This window comes from Columba livia, chromosome Z (assembly GCF_036013475.1).
Source record: "Columba livia isolate bColLiv1 breed racing homer chromosome Z, bColLiv1.pat.W.v2, whole genome shotgun sequence".
NCBI lineage: Eukaryota > Metazoa > Chordata > Aves > Columbiformes > Columbidae > Columba > Columba livia.
This window is the reverse complement of record NC_088642.1, coordinates 19,220,805-19,241,074: the sequence shown is the minus strand read 5'-3', so window position 1 is coordinate 19,241,074 and position 20,270 is coordinate 19,220,805. Positions and strand designations below refer to the sequence as shown.

Genomic DNA, 20,270 nt, shown 5'->3' with positions numbered 1-20,270 from the left:
TACCCAAGTTTGTGTAAAGGTGCTGGAACATACTCTCAGGATCTTGGTCTGTGTCCTGGAGGAACTCCCTGTGCCCCAGGAGCCCGGAGACCTTCTGTTTGCTGTAAGGTCACGCCACAGGCTGAAAGCAGAGATGCGTTTCTGCAAAGGCGCATGTTGGTTTAGACAGTTTTATGCTTTATGTCTCATTTTATGATACAAAAGCTCCACAGTACGTTTGGTTGCTGAATATGTTCACTTCAGTGTTTTCATGTACTTCCAAGAGAAATACCACAAAATTTTCTTTCTTCTTGTTATTCTGAGTGAATGTGGCATTTAAACTATGTTTAAACTGCTGAGTTTGCTTAGGAATCTTTCAAATCTGCATGGTTCAGAAAGATTCGAGTTTCTAGTCTCTATTTATGCTGAATTTTATTTCATGTAAAGTGATGTCCATAGAAATTATTTTTGACAGAACTAACTTGCTTTTGATTTTTAAACATACGACCTGCAGATGAGTTGTTCCTGTTATAAAACTATATGGAGTTTTCCAGTAATAAGAATTAAGTGCATGGCAGTAATTCAGGACAAAACTAGCAAATATAGTAAGCCAGTATTTATTCTTGAACCAGAGAAACATGAATTACTAATTACCAATTTACGTATTCTTTTAAAGCCAGGAGAAAAGAAATGAAAATTAAAAAGACAGGACATGCTCTTGTGCTCTGGACATCAATATTCTGAGGGTACTCAAAATAGCAGAACAGTTTGGGGCATGTAGTCGCTCTGTCCACTGCAGAAATTTTAGCAAAAACACCCAGTTCACATGGATCAACTCTGTAGCTCATGTTAGAAGCACAGAATTGTAGAACATCCTGACTTGGAAGGGACCCACAAGGATCATCGAGTCTAACTCCTGTCCTTGCACAGGACAAGTCCACAGTTGACACCATGTGTCTGAGAGCATTGTCCAGTCTGTTCTTGAACACAGTCAGGCTGGGGGCTGTGACACCTCCCTGGGGATCCTGTTCCTTGCTTTGATTCTCTAGGCTGCCATGATCTGAAAGCAGCGTTGCCAAGAGGTGGATGCTAATCCTCTCTTCAGGATGAATGAGAAGATCGGTGTCCCAGCAGGGAAAGGACAGGAGAAATCAACTCCATCTTCCTACGCTTATTCACGTAGGTGGCCAAAAAAAAAGAGAAGTATTGTCCATTTGAAGAAGTACAAGATATTGCATTTTAATCTTTGGGATCATGCCAAAATCTGTGATCTGGCATTTGTCTGATGTTTTTGAACTCCAGACTTAGCACTTCCTCGGATCTTATAGGTAAAAGCAAACTCTTGGCAATGGCAGAGTGACTAGTAAGGTGATCTTTAGACATAAATGTTAGATTTGTAATTATCCCCTTTGTATCCGTGTCAGCTAAGATATTTTTTTGAAGTAGACCTTGCCAGTGGCCACTCACTTGTCTTTTGAGGTTGCACCTCATCACCAACATGCTACAAAGGGGAGCAAGATTCTGCTGCCCCAGCTTCCCACATGGATTCAGAGGAAACCAGAGGCTACATTGCATCTGCATTGGTGAGCCAGGCAAAGCACTTCATCACCACACCAGGTTTCAGGGTCCCCCTGAGCACCCTGATGAGGGGAATAAACCTACTCCCATGTGAAACATTCAGAGCTCCTGCTCACAGCATGTCTCCCCTGACACTGTTTGCTGAGGTCTGAGTCACTTCATGCAGATCTGGAGTGACCTCGGCAGCGACCCTGCCCTGACAACCCATTTTACTGCTGTGCCTGTTCAGTAAATCTATTGACCCTTTACAATCACATCTGTCTCTCTTAAATCTGAATTTTAAGTAATGTTTTTATAAACGGACAATACCATAATCAAAGCTTGCTTTCCTTGCCTTGCCTTGCCTCGTCTTGTCTTGCCTTGCCTTTGCCTTTCCCCTTTTTCCTTTTTTTCCTTTTTTTCCCCTTTTTCCCCTTTTTCCTCTTTTTCCCCTTTTTCCCCTTTTCCCCCTTTGTACAGTATCACAGTATCACAGTATGTTTGGGATTGGAAGGGACCTCAAAAGATCATCTAGTCCAATCCCCCTGCTGGAGCAAGAATGCCTAAGTGAGGTCACACAGGAACATGTCCAGGCGGGTTTTGAATGTCTCCAGGGAAGGAGAAGCCACAACCTCCCTGGGCAGCCTGTTCCAGTGCTCTGTCACCCTCACTGAGAAGAAGTTTTTTCTCAAATTTAAGCAGAACCTCTTGTGTTCCAGCTTGATCCCATTCCCCCTTGTCCTATCATTGTTTGCCACCGAGAAGAGCCTGGCTCCATCCTCATGGCACTCACCCTTTTTATATTTATAAACATTAATAAGGTCCCCCCTTAGTCTCCTCTTCTCCGAACTAAAGAGACCCAGCTCCCTCAGCCTTTCTTCTTAAGGGAGATGCTCCACTCCCTTAATCATCTTTGTTGCCCTACGCTGGACCCTCTCCAGCAGTTCCCTGTCCTTCTTGAACTGAGGGGCCCAGAACTAGACACAATATTCCAGATGTGGTCTCACCAGGGTGGAGTAGAGGGGAAGGAGGACCTCTCTCGATCAACTAACCACCCCCCTTCTAATACACCCCAGGATGCCATTGGCCTTCCTGGCCACAAGGGCACAGTGCTGGCTCATGGTCATCCTGCTGTCCACCAGGACCCCCAGGTCCCTTTCCCCATAATTTCCCAACCTATACTGGAACCTGGGGTCGTTCCTGCCCAGATGCAGGACTCTACACCTTCCCTTGTTAAATTTCATCAGGTTATTCCCCACGCAACTCTCCAGCCTGTCCAGGTCCCGCTGGATGGCAGCACAGCCTTCTGGCGTGTCAGCCACCCCTCCCAGCTTAGTGTCATCAGCAAACTTGCTGATAGTACACTCAGTTCCCTCGTCTAAATCGTTAATGAATATATTGAATAATATTGGCCCCAGTACCGACCCCTGAGGCACTCCACTAGATACTGGCCTCCAACTAGACTCCGCACCATTGACTACCACTCTCTGGCTTCTCTCCTTAAGCCAGTTTGCAACCCACCTCACTACTCTACTGTCTAGACCACACCTCCTCAACTTAGCTGTGAGGATGCTGTGGGAGACTGTGTCAAAGGCTTTAATGAAGTCGAGGTAGACCACATCCACCGCTCTGCCATCATCCACCCACCTTGTTACTTGTTCCTTTTTCCCCTTTTTTCTCTTTTTCCCTTTTTCCCCTTTCCTTTCCCCTTTTCAATCAGGTTGGTGTTGGCTTTGTGACCAAAGTTTTGTTTTCATCCCATAAGCCTCCCCTCAGGTGAAAATTCCTCATTGCCCCATGTCCACGCTCAGAGCCCCATCCAGCCTGGCGTGGAATATCTCCAAGGATGGGGCATCTACCACCTCTCTGGGCAACCGGGGCCAGTATGTCACCACCCTCATTGTAAAACATTTCTTCCTTATCTCCAGCCAGAATCTCCTTTCCATTAGTTTAAAACTGCTACCCTTGTCCTATCCATGAAATGCTCTATCCTGGCAAGGCCAGGCTCTGTTTCTGTGTCCCTTCTTTCTGGTTTTGGTCAGGTTTTGGCCACATTGCGGCACAGCAGCTGCTCTGGAGGGAAGGCTGCACAGCGCTGGCTGCCAGCACAGCCTGCGGTGACAAACGAGCTTGTTGTCCTGCCAGAAGCAGTCCTCAGATGTAGCTGTCTCCGTGTTTTTGTTAGTGTCTGTTGCTAAAACCGTTGGGACGGAGGAGGGGAACAGAATGGAGACGGATTTTTCAAAGTTATTCGTGAATTGTTGTATCTGCCCCTTCCCGTTCTCCCAGCATACACCATTTCTGACCTGCTTTTGAGACTTCTGCTTTTTAATGAGCTAGCATCATTTACCCTAAGGCAAACTACATCGTGTACCTGAAATGTACATGGTCTAGGAATTTAAAGCTGTCTTTTACATTTTTCTATTCATTTAAGCTTTGATCAGCTGCTCATCTCAAGCCTGGACCAGCAAAAACTGCAGTCTGTTTTGTCAACGGTTGTATCAAATTGTGATGTTGCTGCTGTGCTCCAAGAAGTCAAAACACAAGTAAAGGTAAAATCCAGAAGATGAAAGTAGGTTATTGGTGATATTTTTAAGGGTTTTCTTACTGGAAGATAAAATCTCTTCTAAACAATTTTGAGCTCCTCCAGGACTCCTGTAGAATGTTACAGTTGATGGTGATCTTATTAATGCTGGTTTTCGAATGCCTGCTATAAACCCATAATACATCTAAATGGCTTTTGTGTGAGAAAGGGTGTTGTTTCTCCAGTGGAAAAGCAGTTTTGAGCCACAATGAATAGACATAGTTTAAGTGTAGAAGTATGCCTCCGTTTGAGTCATTATTATAACTGAGAAACTCCTGGTTTTGCCAATAACAGAATTTTAGCTTTCCACCAACCGTCTGGGTCAGACTCACTTTCCCCACCATGCAGGAGTAGCTCAGCTCCTCTCTGTGTTTGGAAGCACCCACATTTTGTTAGAAGCTGTAATTGCGGAAATGAAATTCGTCTTGTTTAGTGCTGAACCGGTGGCTTGCAACACCACAAAGCGGCTGCTGAGGGTTTGTAAGAGACTCCTGTGCCCTTTTTGCTCTCTCCACGGAAACTGGTTATTGCGTTAAGATAACGTGCTTCATTGTACAGGTGTTTAAAGGAAGCCTCCAAAGTGAAATGATTGCCAGAGCATTACTTCCCTCTGTGTTTTTGGGGAACCTCCATATCTTTTTAAAATCAGAAGTTGATAAAATAATGACAACAGTGGAGGGGAAACTGACATCTGGTCTGCATAACTGCTGGCTGAATTGCATTTAGAGCATTCCTGAGTCTTATTCACAAAGGTTGCTATTTCAGACCTTAAACATGCTGGGGGAAACAGCACCTTCTGAAAATACCCAGCTTTATCTCATTCCAGGGACAGCATAGCTAAGCCTTGCAAGTCCCAAGGGGCTGGTGAGCCAAGAGGGCTTGGTAGGTTTACTGTTAAAATTAGGGCTGGATTGTCCTTCTGACCAAAGGTAATTAAGTGTTCATTGAAGTATTTTGCATGGGGTCTTGCAGAGATTGTGTATTTATGCCACCTTTCAAAGTCTGAGTACTCAAATATTTATAAAGCTAAATGCTTTTTGGAGTGCACTCCCTGTCTGCGTAGTTTCTTAACCATATTTAAGCCCAGTTTGGCATGTACGCTGGAAAATTTTATGCTAATCAAATGCTGGATTTAACTGTACAATAGGACAGTTCTTCATAGTTACACAATTTCTGAAAAATGAGATGAACTGCCTGATTCAGGCTCAGTCCTTCCCGCGATAGAGTTTGTCATCATCTTTTCCTCTGAACAGTGCTGAATTTACTGCTAACATTTAGTAAGTGCTCCTAATATTAAAAATAAATACACAGGCATTTTATTGTTTAAATTAGTTTAAAACTGTTCACACTTGAGTACAGGTGAGAAGGGTCTTAGCATCTCCAGAAGAGTGTGGACTGAGAGGGTCAGCCCTGACTGCTCCTCTCTCTTTGAGCGCTGATGGATCAGTGACATGCAGCAGGGTGGCACTGGTTTCTGACACGGGCTCTGTGAATTGCAGGCATGATTCTAATGCAGAAAATCTTCCAGGGCCACTGTTTGGTAAAAATGCACGAAGTGGGGGCAAGAATTTGATTGTTGTTTCGTCAAAAAATGATATTTGTGGTTCTCTGTGCCCTTTGAAATGGAATTAAAAGGCAAAGCTGAGTCAAAATGTTGAGTTCAGAGAACTCAATATGTCATTTCATGCTAAATAGATTAGGAGGTTGGTTTCTAATGATGTGCCATTAATTCCAGTGTTGGCAGTTTCTGGAAATGACTGGTGTTCGATGGGATCTCAGGGAAAAGCTGAGATACCTGCATTCTAGTCCCCACTTCTGCTGCTCTACCCTGCAGTCAGTTACTATCCACTTACTCCACCAGATGCCTGCGTATAGTCCCCCTTACAGCACAAAATGTGGTCTCTGTAAGAGTGTCTGGTTAAGTCCTAATAACCATGCGGCAGACAGCACCAGACTTGCTGGACAGGACTGCTTCTCTGTCATGGCAAATCCTGCATTTTGGCAGCAGGCCATAGCTGTGAAGAAATCAGCTGGAGCCATGTTCAGCCCTGGTGCAGACCTGCGCCAGTCCCTTTCCTTTGGTGGATGCTCCCATTTCTACAGTAGCACATTTAGACCTGTTCGGATCACTAACAAGCTCCTTACTTTTGTCTCCCAAGTAAAAGTTAGTTCTGCTGTCCCATCCAACCTTCCCAAGCTTCAGTTTGTAGTCAGTGCTACTTGCAAGGTTGTCCAGCACTGCTGAGAAGAGGTTGATGCAACTGCCTTTCAAGGGGAAGGAGAAAGGAGATAAGAAAAGTGTTTGTAGTTCCCTGGAAATTACAGAGCTTGCTCTAGAAAGGTGTATGGGCACTGCTGAGTTTTGACTGCAAAATGTCGAGCAATGCAAAATTCATTATAGCCTGTGAAAACTAGGCTGCTGAAGGTTTAATACCCTTCCACTGTCCTAGTTTTGACTTTGCTTTCTAGCCTCATACTGAGAAACATTTGCTGTCGTAGGAGCTCTTCAGGATGGCTGCTAGTCATTTGTATCATGAACGAAAATGCATTTCATGTCTCTGTTTTAATTCCATGAGTTGTTGGGTTTTTTTACCTGCCATAGTCTGAGGGTAGTGGGGATTTGTCACTTGTGTGAGAACTTGGTCTTGATCTTTGGGTTTTGTTTTTCTTCTCCTTCCTCCTCCCCTCCACCTCCGTTTTTCTGCTAGAGCAAAGAAGACACGTACTTTGTAGTCTTACACAAAGAAGAAGGAGCTGGCCTGGGATTCAGTGTCGCTGGAGGAACAGATCTGGAACAGAAATCAGTCACGGTAAGTGATGCCTGCAAGTCATTTTTTAGCAAGCTTCACTTTAAAGCAGGCTGTTGAACAGATCAAGTGGTCGTTTATCGAGACTCACTGCAAGTCGTTCACGGTCACAAAACTGTGTCTCTCAGAGGTGGCTGCATACCATCTGCTACTGAAATCACAGAGCATCTGGTAAGCGTAATTTTTATTCTTGGAGATGGGTGCCAATTACTTTTTCAGTCTTTAAAAGTCTGTTACTGGAAAGGATCGGCTAGATCTAAATCCTCTGTGTGTACATAGAATTCTGCATGCAGTTGCAGTGCATGTAGCCATTTAGGGGAGATTTTCACCCCCAGCCCTTGAAGGTAAACTCTGTGCAGCAAAGTCTTTGAAGGATTTTGCAAATCCTGAGAATGACAGCTTTGTACCTCAGCAGACATTCTGGGTTTCATGTCACAAATTTGTTCCGGTGTTAGAAAGACCTGTGGGTGGCAGGTAAATGAGGATTGCTGTTTTGGCTGGTGTTTGTGTTGTTTTGCTTTTTAAACTGTTCCGTAGCATTCTTAACCAAAGTTATTGTTTGCCATGAAAGGATGTCGGTGTGTAAACAGTGATACCAAGTAAATTGTATACTGTTAGAAAACAGATCATTGAGACAGAAGAATGCAAGTCACCCATGTCTCGTCTGACAATTCCTTTATGCAGGCTATGCATTTAAATTCTGCCCTGAAAGAGAGAGGTCATTAAGTGCTGAGATTAGAAGAAGGGCATGTCTTCAGTCTTTGTGGTCTGCAGCAGCCATTGCAGGAATCTTCTGGTTTTTGCTCTTAGACAGGACCAATATAGGGAAATGTCTTACATGGAACAGTCATTCAGCTACAACATGGTCACAGTCTCGGGAATGAACTCTGCTTCTCTCCCTACAAAGGCTGTGTTCCCTGTCTGTGGTCCAAATACTCGCAGTGTCAGCTGTGAGCAAGAGGAGGGCTCAACAGTGTCCCACCCAGAGAGCTCCTCACTTAGGTACTGGGACACTACTCAAAAATATGATCTTGAGCTCTCTCAGGATGAGTAGCTGATGAAGTCTTTCTGCTGAATGCTGTTAGCCATGAGAACAAAAGAGCATCAGCTCCTGCTCTTTCCAGATCCTCTTTGTTGAGTGTGTGTAAAGCATGCTTCTCTGGTGGGAAACCTTTTAACGTCCTGGACCTACTGGGATTCTGGATGCCGGCTGCATTTAGGGTTGGCATTGGATGCTGAGTAACTTAGATGGGCTGTTGTGCTCACAGTTGGGTGCAGAAATAGAAATTCCCAGTGCTCTTTAAGGTACGGAGGAGTTGAGCAGGTGAGGGAAGGCAGGAGATGTTTCAGACATGACTGCTGTATCCAGTTTACCTCGTGCCTTTGGGTGTCTGTATCTGTCATTGAGGCTGTTATTCCAGTTTTGAATGCCTGCTGAGACTGGCTGGAAATTTATGTCCTTGGATCTGTAAGGTTGTTTCAGGTGCCCATCTCAGCGTGGCCCTGCAAAGAGACATAAATGGAGCCAGAGGACTTCTGACTCCTCTCTGTTGTCTGGGTATCAGGAGAAATTCCTAGAGAAAATGCCATGCAGAATTGTGTCCACAGATTTGCTGCCTTGAGCTTTTGCCAAGTGGACCTAGAACATGGTAAGCCATACTCTGGCTGCTACAATTACAGTGCCTGATAGGCAAGTCTTGAAATACTGGGTCTTGAGTCTTTTAGTCAGTTCCTTTTATGTAAATGGCACACAACGAAGTCTCAACTGCACTTTTTTGGAGTTTACTTAAATTTTAGTCAACTCTGAATGGAATATATCCTCTGTAGAAAAAATGCATTTCAAGCCACTAAGTCACCCATTTGCATCTATTTACATGGTAGTTGATCAGCCAAATTGAGATGGACAATTAAAAGATGGACATCTTTGCACAGATGATGCGCACCACTTAGAAGTATGTGTTTGAAAACAGCACAGGATGTGTGTCCCAGACAGTGGGAATTTGAGGAGTGGGTATCGCACACCGCAGTTTTGTTCTTGGTGTTTGATATAACAAGGATGTGGATTTAATCTGTCTGTTGCTTGGAAGTACGTTAATTGAAGACCTTGAGGCGTTCAGTGACAACATGAGTGACTTGTGATATTACATGCTTTAGCTGATTTTGGTTGTCTTTGGCTTGGAAATGGCCATGCAATAATAGCATCTTTTCCTCTGCTTGCACCACCGTCTCTCACTACAGTTCTTGGCCAGTCACGTAGGCCTTAGTGTAATACTTGAGGATGTTCATTGGAGCAAATGTCGTGTGCTTGATATCCAGGCAGTGGGCACTGATTGCAGACTTTGGTAGAGTCCCCGTGCTCTCCTTGGCCTGTAGAACACCATGTGTGGTCGTGAGGTCACTGCATCCTGAAGCTGAAATTTTTGTTGTAGGTGCACAGAGTGTTTTCAAAGGGAGTTGCATCTCAAGAAGGAACTATTCATCGAGGAGATCTTGTTCTGTCAATCAACGGCAAGTCTCTTGCAAGTTCAGTCCACGGGGATGTCCTGAATACTCTTCATCAGGCAAGACTATACAAATATGCGGTCATTGTCATCCAGAAGGAAAAAGACAAAGCAAACAACTTCTCCAGACTTGAGATATCAGCTACTGGCAAAAAATGTGTGGGGTCTGGAAAGGATGTTTCCATGGCAATAGGAACAGGTATGATCTTTGTCCAAGAACAGCTGGAAAGATTCCCTTGCAGAGCAGACTGAAGGGAAAATATCCATGATGTCCATGTGTTTTAGATTAAAAGTGTCTGTGCCTTATGCAATCGAAGGCAGCAAATGAAATTACCTTTAAATTTTATTTGTTCTCTTTGGAGCAGTTTGGTTTTGGTTTGGTTTGTTTTTTTTTCAATATCATAACTAGGCAGAAACTTAGAAGGACATTCAGGGCCTAATCCAATTTCTACTGAAGTTAGTGATTCCACATATTCTTGCAATCCAGGATAAACTAATTTTAAGTAATAACAGTAGTCAGTGAAAGAAAGCAAACGACTAAAAAAGAAAAAAAGAAATAAAACCAACCTCAAAAAAACCTCCAAACCCTGCATTTTGTTATGCATAGGGACGGAGCTTGCCCCTTTGTAACAGCAGTTTTCATCCTGTTTCTACTAAAAACATAGAAAAAAATATTTTCGTATGACAGTAAATGGAGCTAAGCCAAATCCAAGTCAGCCATCCCACAGGAAACTAGGAATAAATGGTTTAAGTGCAGACCTATGAGTGGAATGGCAAGTTCCTGTTTGGGAACAAAGCAGCATGCCAGCATGAAGGCTGCACTTGGGGTGTTACAAACAGATCCCTCCAATTTTTGTAGAATTAGGAGAAACCCCTTTGTTACCCGTCTGCGTGCTGCAGCTTCGGGAGCAGGGGATGACCTGCTTCAGTCCTGCAGGGTCCCTGGGTGGGGTGGGCAGTGGTTACAGTAGCTGCTGACAGATCTGGTGTTGTGGCTTCCCTGGCCTTCCAGGGCAGTACCAGGCACTCAGCAGAGACCACCCAAAACGCGGACATGGAGCTGCCCTCACCCATTTTTAACCCATTGGCCATAATCATTACTGGCTTGGTTTTTATCTGTAGCATTTTTATTGTTTTATGCTTTCACCGGGATTTATAGTACAGCTTTGTAATACGGCCTAAAAGAAATAGGAAGCACTCTGTAAATGAATGGATCAGTCTTTCTGGGATTGCTCCCATGGATAGAACACATGTAATTACTGGAGAAGGCATTTCTACCCTCAACTCGCTGTGTCCTGCACATTGACAGATACAGAACCTCTGCTGGGTGCAGGCACTAGGGGGCAACATAATGTTATAATCAACAGTATTGAGTTATTATTAATGTATTTCCATCTTGAAGGCAAAGCACAGCTTCAAATGTTTTCAACAACATTTAAAGTTGTTTCAGATAACAGTAGCAGTAATTTGTGATAGTTCAGACTGCGCAATTTTGATGTTCACACAGGGCAAAGAAGGCCCTGATTTCCAAACTGTAGATTTATTTCCTCTGAAGCAAAACCGTGTTTTATGTCAGCTACAGCAATATTGCATTATAAAAATGTCTGCTACATAGAGGGCAGCATGCACGTACAGGTAATTGTGGTTATTTCCATACACGTGAGACCAAAAATGATTATTCACACTAGTGGTGATTAGAAACTTTTACTTAAGAGGATGTAACACGTTTGTTTAATGTAATGTTTCATTCATTACTGCTTTTTTAAAAGATGTGGCTCATTGAGTAAGCAAGTGGGAGCAACTGAAAGAAAAATAAATGCTCGTCACTCACTGTTTTTGGATTTTTCAGTTATTTTGTTGATGTTTAGAGTTATTTACTAAGTTTGCTAAGCTTTAATTTTGAAAAAAAAAGCCTCGGTAAGTTTTTTTTGAACATGCAAAACGAAAATGTCTCTGCGTGAATGTGTTTTGTACTGTTCCCCCTTCACAGCTGCAACAATACATATTCACTTCTGAGAAAGTGGGTGACAACATGTTCTAGTTTGAGTATGAACTGAACTCTGAATTGCTTTGTCACTGCAGCAAAACCAAACCAAACACAACTTGCAGTTTTCTGTTAACCATATAACAATATGCTGCGTATCTTGTGTCATAGATCCAAACCTGGATATGAATGACGTAATCTGTGTTGAATTATTGAAAACCTCTGCTGGCTTGGGATTCAGTCTTGATGGTGGAAAAGCTTCCATTGCTGGAGACAGACCCTTACTTGTGAAAAGAATATTTAAAGGTACTACAAGCACGCAAATACAGTGGATATTGTTCTGGTTACCCTTCTGTGCATTGTACAGACATTTTACCTCTGGACTTGATGTTTTTGAAGCAAGCTTTGGGTTTGTGACCTTTGTTTTTTAGCATTTACTAGACAAAGTGGTCATTAAAACAGACACTCCTGGGAATGGCTACATGTTGCATCTGCTCATAGAAGTTTGTGGTGCAGATTTACTAAATATGATGCAGTTGCTTACTGGGCATATCAACTATTCTATACATTAAATTACAGCAGCAATATAGTACGTAACAGTTTGAGAAGTTCACGCTTTTTATCCAATTCTCTTTTCTAAGAGATAATCAGTGTGGTTCCAAAGCACCATCCTGCATTGTACTCAGTTAGTAGTTTTACCTTTTTTTCCTTAGATATCAGTATTGGCTTTTACCAATAATAGGTGGTATTCATATGCCACTCTTGGATGCTCTGTTTGTGGGCAGGTAAAGTTAAATGAACCATGTGTCAAAAGGAAACCCATCCCAGAAGTATGCTGTGATTTTGATGTCTTAGTCTGGGATTCAGTTTAGTGAAAAATATAGCACTTTCTAAGGAAGATGAAGCTCTCACTGAAGCTGCAGGTTTGCGGCATTTATACAGGATTAGTTTTCAGAGGTATATTCTCTCATCAAGGAAAAAAGGCTGATATTTTCTGAATGTCATATCAATTTATCTGTGTGTTTGTTTTCCGCTCTTTAGAAGGTGATTCAGAGGGTAAAGGACAGGTTTAATTTTTGAGCTCACTAATTTCTCTCTTTAGATACAGTCCCTTGCTCCTCTCTTTTCTCCTCTCCTCCCCTCCCCACGGTGACTGATGATGTCGGTTATCATCACAGAAAACCTACTTTCACGAGCAGTGAAGGGTGTGTCCCTTCCTAGGAGCTGTTTCTCTCGATGTCATGTTTGTCCTAACTTTGCTACCCATGTTTGGTTTGTTCATCCTTGTTATCCAGGTTTGAAAATCTAGTCTGTTGTCTACTTATTACCATATTAAAATTCTGTTTGAGAAAATACATCCATGCTACGTACAAGCAGTATGTTTACTTTATCAATCAGGTTTTCTTACAGCTGCAGGGGTAAAGTACAGCATATTTCAAGAATAGGTGGTGTTCATATTCAAAAACTGCCACTATTGGATGCTCTGTTTGTGGGCAGGTAAAGTTAAATGAACCATGTATCGAAAGGAAACCAATCCCAGAAGTATGCTGTGATTTTAATGTCTTAATGTCAAGGTTTGACTGCAGCACGACAATAAACTGTGGCAGAATCTTTGTTATCCCACTCTCCTCCCCTGCCCCCCAAGATCCCCCCCTCCCCACTAAGAACAGACCATTGGAAGGCAAAGTAGGACTGAGAGAGAGAGAGAGTTGGAAAAAAAAAATTAAAAACTGTTTTACTAATGTTACTAATAAAAATAGAGAAAATAATACAAAATATACAAAACCAATCTTGAAAATCCAGGCAAAGAACTGCTCCGGCAACATCAGGAGACACCCAGAAGTTCTGGGCTGGACTCTGCAGCAAACCAGAACTTGATTTAGTCTGTCACTAGGCCTCAGTTCGCAGGGACAAATCGCAAGGTCCACCCCTAATGTCGGCCATAGTCCAAAAGGAAAAAGGGACGAGATCCTCATGGTCTCCTACTTTTATATGAAGTATCACGTGAATGGGATGGAATACTTAGTTGGTCAGTTTTTTCGTCACCTGTTACAGTTCGGTCCTCCTTGCCCTTCTCACTTACGGGATGTGCATCCTTATCAGCGACCTTGCATTCCATTGCTATGTCTACCAAAACATGTATCTTACTTCAGAATAGTGCAGTTACTAAGAAGACTAGCTGAAAGGAAAATTCACTAAAAGAGAAACTTACGTTGTTTTTAACAAAACCAGGACATTCCACCCCTTATAACATACCATTCATGGCATACTTACACCTTATCAATACAATCTAATTAATTACTACTACCACATACATATACATATATATATATATATATACACACATATGTACATATATACACAGGTGTAATTCATCGTTCTCTTAGTCCATGGACCATCCTTTTGAAAAGTTCATTAAGTTCATGTGTCATAACAGTCTCCCAGGGCAGGAAAAACGGTACATCAAGTACATCTCATGACCACTGTTTATGGGTTAAAGACATCAACTTCAAAGAAGTTGTCAGGTGCCACTCGAAGAAGCTAGCTCTGGTTTCATCACCACTGTCTTGATCTGAAAGACACTTATTAAACACTGTTAGTATGGCATATAGCATCGTATAGTTCAGTATTGAATATTTTCACCTGAAACCAAATCCCCTGAGGTACACACTGGACTTGTCCATCCTTAAACATCACCCACCAAGTTCTGCCAGGTCCTTGGGCAAAAACAATCTCACGAATGGGCTTGCCTTTCCCTGAGGCAGGAGTAACCCAGACTGCCTTTCCTAACGTATTTTTCATGTGTACTACAGGAACTTTATCTCCCTCTACAGTATGTAGAATTTCTGATTGGGCAGGTCCAGCTTGATTGGTTGATCCCCTGGTGTTGACCAACCAAGTGGCTTTTGCCAAATGTGAATCCCAGTTTTTAAGGTTTCACCACCAAGTGCCTTTAGTGTAGTTTTTAACAAACCATTGTACATTTCAATTTTCCCAGAGGCTGGTGCATGATATGGAATATGATACACCCACTCAATACCATGTTCTTTGGCCCGATTGCCTATAATACTGTTTTTGAAATGAGTACCATTGTCTGACTCAATTCTTTGTGGCATGCCGTGTCGCCAAAGGACTTGCTTTTCAAGGTCCAAGATAGTATTTCGGGCTGTAGCGTAAGGTACGGCATATGTTTCCAACCATTCAGTGGTTGCTTCCACCAATGTAAGTACATAGTGCTTACCTTGACGTGTTTGTGGAAGTGTAATATAATCAATCTGCCAAGCTTCTCCATACTTATACTTTAACCATCGCCCCCCATACCATAGAGGCTTTGACTGTTTGTCTTGTTTGATTTTGGCACAAGTTTCACATTCACGAATAACCTGTGAAAAAGTGTCCATAGTTAAGTCCACCCCTTGATCACGAGCCCATTTATAATGTTGCATCTCTGCCTTGATGCCCCGAAGCATCGTTGGCCCACCAAGCTAGGAAAAGTTCACCTTTATGTTGCCAGTCCAAGTTCACCTCAGCTACTTTAATCTTAGCAGCTTGATCTGCTTTTTGGTTGTTTAAATGTTCCTCAGTGGCTCGACTTTTAGGCACATGAGCATCTACATGACGAACTTTTACAGGCAGGCTCTCTAGCTGAGCAGCAATGTCTTGCCACAGTGTGGCAGCCCAAATGGGTTTGCCTCTGCGCTGCCAGTTGCTTTTCTTCCATTGTCATAACCACCCCCACAAGGCATTTGCCACCGTCCATGAGTCAGTATAGAGATAAAGTAGTGGACGCTTTTCTCGTTCAGCAATGTCCAAAGCCAGCTGGATGGCTTTCACTTCTGCAAATTGACTAGATTCGCCTTGTCCTTCAGTGGCTTCTGTAACTTGTCATGTGGGACTCCACACAGCAGCTTTCCACCTTTGATGGTTTCCTACAAGACGGCAGGATTCATCTGTGAACAGTGCATTCTGCTTATCAGTCTCTGAAAGTGTATTATACGGTGGTGCTTCTTCAGCACGTGTTACTTCCTCCTTATCTGGCAACATCCCAAAGTCTTTGCTTTCTGGTCAGTCTGTAATCACTTCTAAGATCCCTGGAAGACTGGGACTTCCAGTTTGAGCTCATTGCGTGATTAATGCAATCCATTTGCTCCATGTAACTGCTGTTGCATGATGTGTAGAGGGAACCTTCTCTTTGAACGTCCAGCTCAACATCAGCAGTCAAGGTGCCAGGAGGAGCTGTGCTTCAGTACCGATCACTTCTGAAGCAGCTCAAACTCCTTCATATGCTGCTAGTATCTCTTTTTCAGTTGGAGTACAGTTGGCCTCTGATTCCTTGTATCCTCAACTCCAAAAACCTAAGGGTCAACCTTGGGTTCCTCCTGATGCTTTCTGCCAGAGGCTCCAGGTAAGTCCATTATCTCGGGCTGCGGTGTAGAGCACATTTTTAACATCTAGTCTAGTCTGAACTGGCCCAAGGGCCACCGCATGAGTTACCTCATGCTTAATTTGTTCAAAGGCTTGTCATTGTTCCAGGCCCCACTCAAATTGGTTCCTTTTATGAGTCATTTGATAGAGAGGGCTCACAATCTGGCTGTAGTCAGGAATATGCATTCTCCAAAAACCTACAGTGCCCAAGAAAGTCTGTGTCTCTCTTTTATTAGTAGGTGGAGACATTGTTGCAATCTTATTGATCACATCCATTGGGATCTGACGACGCCCATCTTGCCATTTTATTCCTAAAAACTGGATCTCTCATGCAGGTCCCTTGACCTTGCTTCATTTTATGGCAAAGCCAGTGTTGGAGCGAAATAAGGACTCAGCAAAACAAGTCGATTCAACGTGAATCACGCTAAAGCCATTTATTACAGAAACAAGTCTCCTTATACACGTAACTATATTCTAATCACGCGTCCACGCTCCAAGCATGGATTCGCTAAATGAGTATCCTGGACTGTCCATGCACTGGAGTCTCACTGATGATACATCCGATGATTCACGCCACACCAGGACCCCACTGATTGAGGAACGCCCCTCTTTCTCACAGCAGATTCTGTTCTCAGCTTCTCGAAGCAGCCTTGAGATTCCTTTAAGCCTGACTAATTCAACAACATATCTTTATCTATCAAAACCCCTCCACAAGCCAGGATCCAAAAGAATCTGAATTATTCTCTCACCTTTCTTGAAGACTTCTTTCGCTGTGTCACCCCATACAATGACGTCATCAATATATTGCAAGTATCACAGTATCACAGTATCACAGTATGTTTGGGATTGGAAGGGACCTCAAAAGATCATCTAGTCCAATCCCCCTGCTGGAGCAGGAACGCCTAGGTGAGGTCGCACAGGAACACGTCCAGGCGGGTTTTGAATGTCTCCAGAGAAGGAGAAGCCACAACCTCCCTGGGCAGCCTGTTCCAGTGCTCTGTCACCCTCACTGAGAAGAAGTTTTTTCTCAAATTTAAGCGGAACCTCTTGTATTCCAGCTTGATCCCATTCCCCCTTGTCCTATCATTGTTTGCCACCGAGAAGAGCCTGGCTCCATCCTCATGGCACTCACCCTTTATATATTTATAAACATTAATAAGGTCTCCCCTTAGTCTCCTCTTCTCCAAACTAAAGAGACCCAGCTCCCTCAGCCTTTTTTCTTAAGGGAGATGCTCCACTCCCTTAATCATCTTTGTTGCCCTACGCTGGACCCTCTCCAGCAGTTCCCTGTCCTTCTTAAACTGAGGGGCCCAGAACCGGACACAATATTCCAGATGTGGTCTCACCAGGGCAGAGTAGAGGGAAAGGAGGACCTCTCTCGATCTACTAACCACCCTCAGGCACCCACCTGAGGATGCCATTGGCCTTCCTGGCCACAAGGGCACAGTGCTGGCTCATGGTCATCCTGCTGTCCACCAGGACCCCCAGGTCCCTTTCCCCTACATTGCTCTCTAATAAGTAATTTCCCAACCTATACTGGAACCTGGGGTTGTTCCTGCCCAGATGCAGGACTCTATACTTTCCCTTGTTAAACTTCATTAGGTTATTCCCCACGCAACTCTCCAGCCTGTCCAGGTCCCGCTGGATGGCAGCACAGCCTTCTGGAGTGTCAGCCACTCCTCCCAGCTCAGTGTCATCAGCAAACTTGCTGATAGTACACTCAGTTCCCTTGTCCAAATCGTTAATGAATATATTGAATAATATTGGCCCCAGTATTGACCCCTGAGGCACTCCACTAGATACTGGCCTCCAACTACACTCCGCACCATTGACTGCCACTCTCTGGCTTCTCTCCTTAAACCAGTTTGCAACCCAAGTGTTCTGGAGCTTTACCTTGTTCCAGCGTGGTCTGGATCAGTCCATGGCAGATGGTAGGACTGTGTTTCCAGCCCTGGGGCAAGTGATTCCACGTGTACTGGATGCCCCTCCAGGTGAAAACAAACTGTGGCCTGCACTCTGCTGCTACAGGAATAGAGAAAAACACATTAGCAATATCAATTGTAGCATACCACTTAGCTGCCTTTGACTCCAGTTCAAATTGCAGTTCTAACACACCAGGCACAGCAGCACCCAGTGGTGGCGTAACTTCATTCAGGCCACGATAGTCTACAGTTAGTCCACTTGTCACTAGGTTTACATACTGGCCAAATTGGGCTGTTAAAGGGTGAGAGAGTCTTACTGATCACACCATGGCTTTCCAGTTGATGAATCAACTTCTGGATAGGAATCAAAGAGTTGACTGGTGCGATATCGTCAGCGATGCACTGTCGTAGCAGCAATTGACATCTGCTGATCATCATCTATCAGCAGTCCTACAACAGAAGGGTCATCTGAGAGACCAGGCAAATCAGACAGCTGTTCAATTTTCTCAGTGTCCACAGCTGCTATGCCAAATGCCCACTGATACCCTTTTGGGTCCTTAAAATACCCTCTCCTGAGGTAGTCTATGCCAAGGATGCACGGAGCATCTGGACCAGTCACAATGGGATGCTCTGGCCAGTTTTTCCCAGTTAGGCTCATTTCAGCCTCTACAACAGTTAGTTCCTGGGATTTTTTTCAAACTGACTTTTTCTCCATTTGCTCCTAGGTGGTGCTGCAGAGCAATCTGGAAACATAGAAACTGGAGATGAAATTCTTGCTGTTAGTGGAAAATCATTACTTGGCCTCATGCATTACGATGCCTGGAACATTATTAAATCTGTACCAGAAGGCCCTGTACAGTTACTGATCAGAAAACGCAGAACTTCAGTGTGATGGAAGCATTAGATCTAGTGACACTTACCAAGAGAAAAGATTTAAAACTGGCTGGAAGCTGTTTTTTGATTCTAAAACCAACACAGAAGTGTCTTAATACTCTACAGAGAGGTGCTAAGAGCCTTGGAGAACCACTGAGCAAGCACGTGAAGAGCATCATAAAATCTCACCTAATTATCAAGGATGAAGGAAGCCAAATGTTAGAGACACTTTTGTATTATGTGGCAGTTTTAATGGAACTTCAAGACCTCTCCTGGGTTTGATTTTAAATATTTTGACTGAGATAAATAACACTGTGCCTGTCCCCGATAGATTTAGTATCTGCAGAGGGAGTATAACTTGTTGGTTGCCATCCTGTTGACAAGGATGGGTATTTAGACTGTACTGTATAACGCAGCTGTAATAAGGCTTCAGAACACTGACTAAGGGTCTGGTCCTTTTCTGTTGTAAAAAGAGAATGTCTGGAACAATCTCACTTTATTCTTCTAAGTGCAGTTTTACTAGAAATGCATGACAAAAGAGTTTAGTTTTGCACAATTTTAATGCCTAAAACATCAGCATTTTATTGCAAAACTGGAAAGTCCTTCAATTGTGGTGAATGCCGAGTCAGTTCATGAGTTCTAAAAACTGATGAACTGACTCGCCATCCACCACAATCGAATTGAATTTTAGATGTAACTTGTATCTGAAAGCACTTGGCATTAATGTAGAAATCTGTGAGCAAGAGCACCATGCCCACCAAGGTGTAGACTGAGCTGGTAGTTATGATTAAAATGGGAGCAATAAAAATTGGGGTCTGAATTTTCATATTTAAGGCTTGTAATGCTAGGGACCTTAAAAATATATATATTTTTTTTAAAGAGGGATAATTTTGTGTGCTGAGCTCTTGCAGATCCCACAGACTTAAGAGATTGCAAAGCACATCTGAAAGCCAGGCTGCTTTTATTTGGCTGTAGGAGGGATTTCAATATCTTAAGTCTGAACTGGCTATATTTGTGGTGGCTTTTAATTGCTTCTTCTCTTCTCTTCTCTTCTCTTCTCTTCTCTTCTCTTCTCTTCTCTTCTCTTCTCTTCTCTTCTCTTCTCTTCTCTTCTCTTCTCTTCTCTTCTCTTCTCTTCTCTTCTCTTCTCTTCTCTTCTCTTCTCTTCTCTTCTCTTCTCTTCTCTTCTCTTCTCTTCTCTTCTCTTCTCCTCTCCCTCTCCCCTCCCCTCCCCTCCCCTCCCCTCCCCTCCCCTCCCCTCCCCTCCCCTCCCCTCCCCTCCCCTCCCCTCCCCTCCCCTCCCCCCTTCCTCTCTCTTCTCTTGTCCAGTATTTATTTTTGCTTGTGTGAGAGTGGGTGAGGGTATGTGTGTAAGATGTAAGTACAGCTGGCTGTGTCAGGAAGATGCTGACGCTGAGCATTCTGGATGACGAAAGTGAACACTGTTTGTGTAGATGGGAGAAACCGTGCTGTTAGATACAGCAAAACTGACACGGTTGCAGTGTGTGAGCATTTCTTTTTGATTTTCTCGCCTCTACTCACGGTAGAGGCACCAGTAGCAGAGCATGCTGCTGAGTGTTACTTGTAATCTGCCGTGCTGGCAGGAGAGTGTGTGGGTGGGTGCAAGAGACTAGACTT

At 43.5% G+C, this 20,270-nt stretch overlaps 1 protein-coding gene across 1 annotated transcript; it reads left to right on the top strand.

Moving 5' to 3' along the window:
• Positions 1-3,333: 3,333 nt before the first annotated feature.
• On the top strand, positions 3,334-19,514 carry LOC135575284 (PDZ domain-containing protein 2-like). The gene is made up of 6 exons (XM_065046643.1): positions 3,334-3,419; positions 3,941-4,088; positions 6,829-6,930; positions 9,357-9,627; positions 11,584-11,718; positions 18,485-19,514. Exons 1-6 carry the CDS (start codon positions 3,334-3,336, stop codon positions 18,649-18,651), a joined length of 909 nt encoding a protein of 302 aa, XP_064902715.1. The 3' UTR covers positions 18,652-19,514.
• Positions 19,515-20,270: the final 756 nt, after the last annotated feature.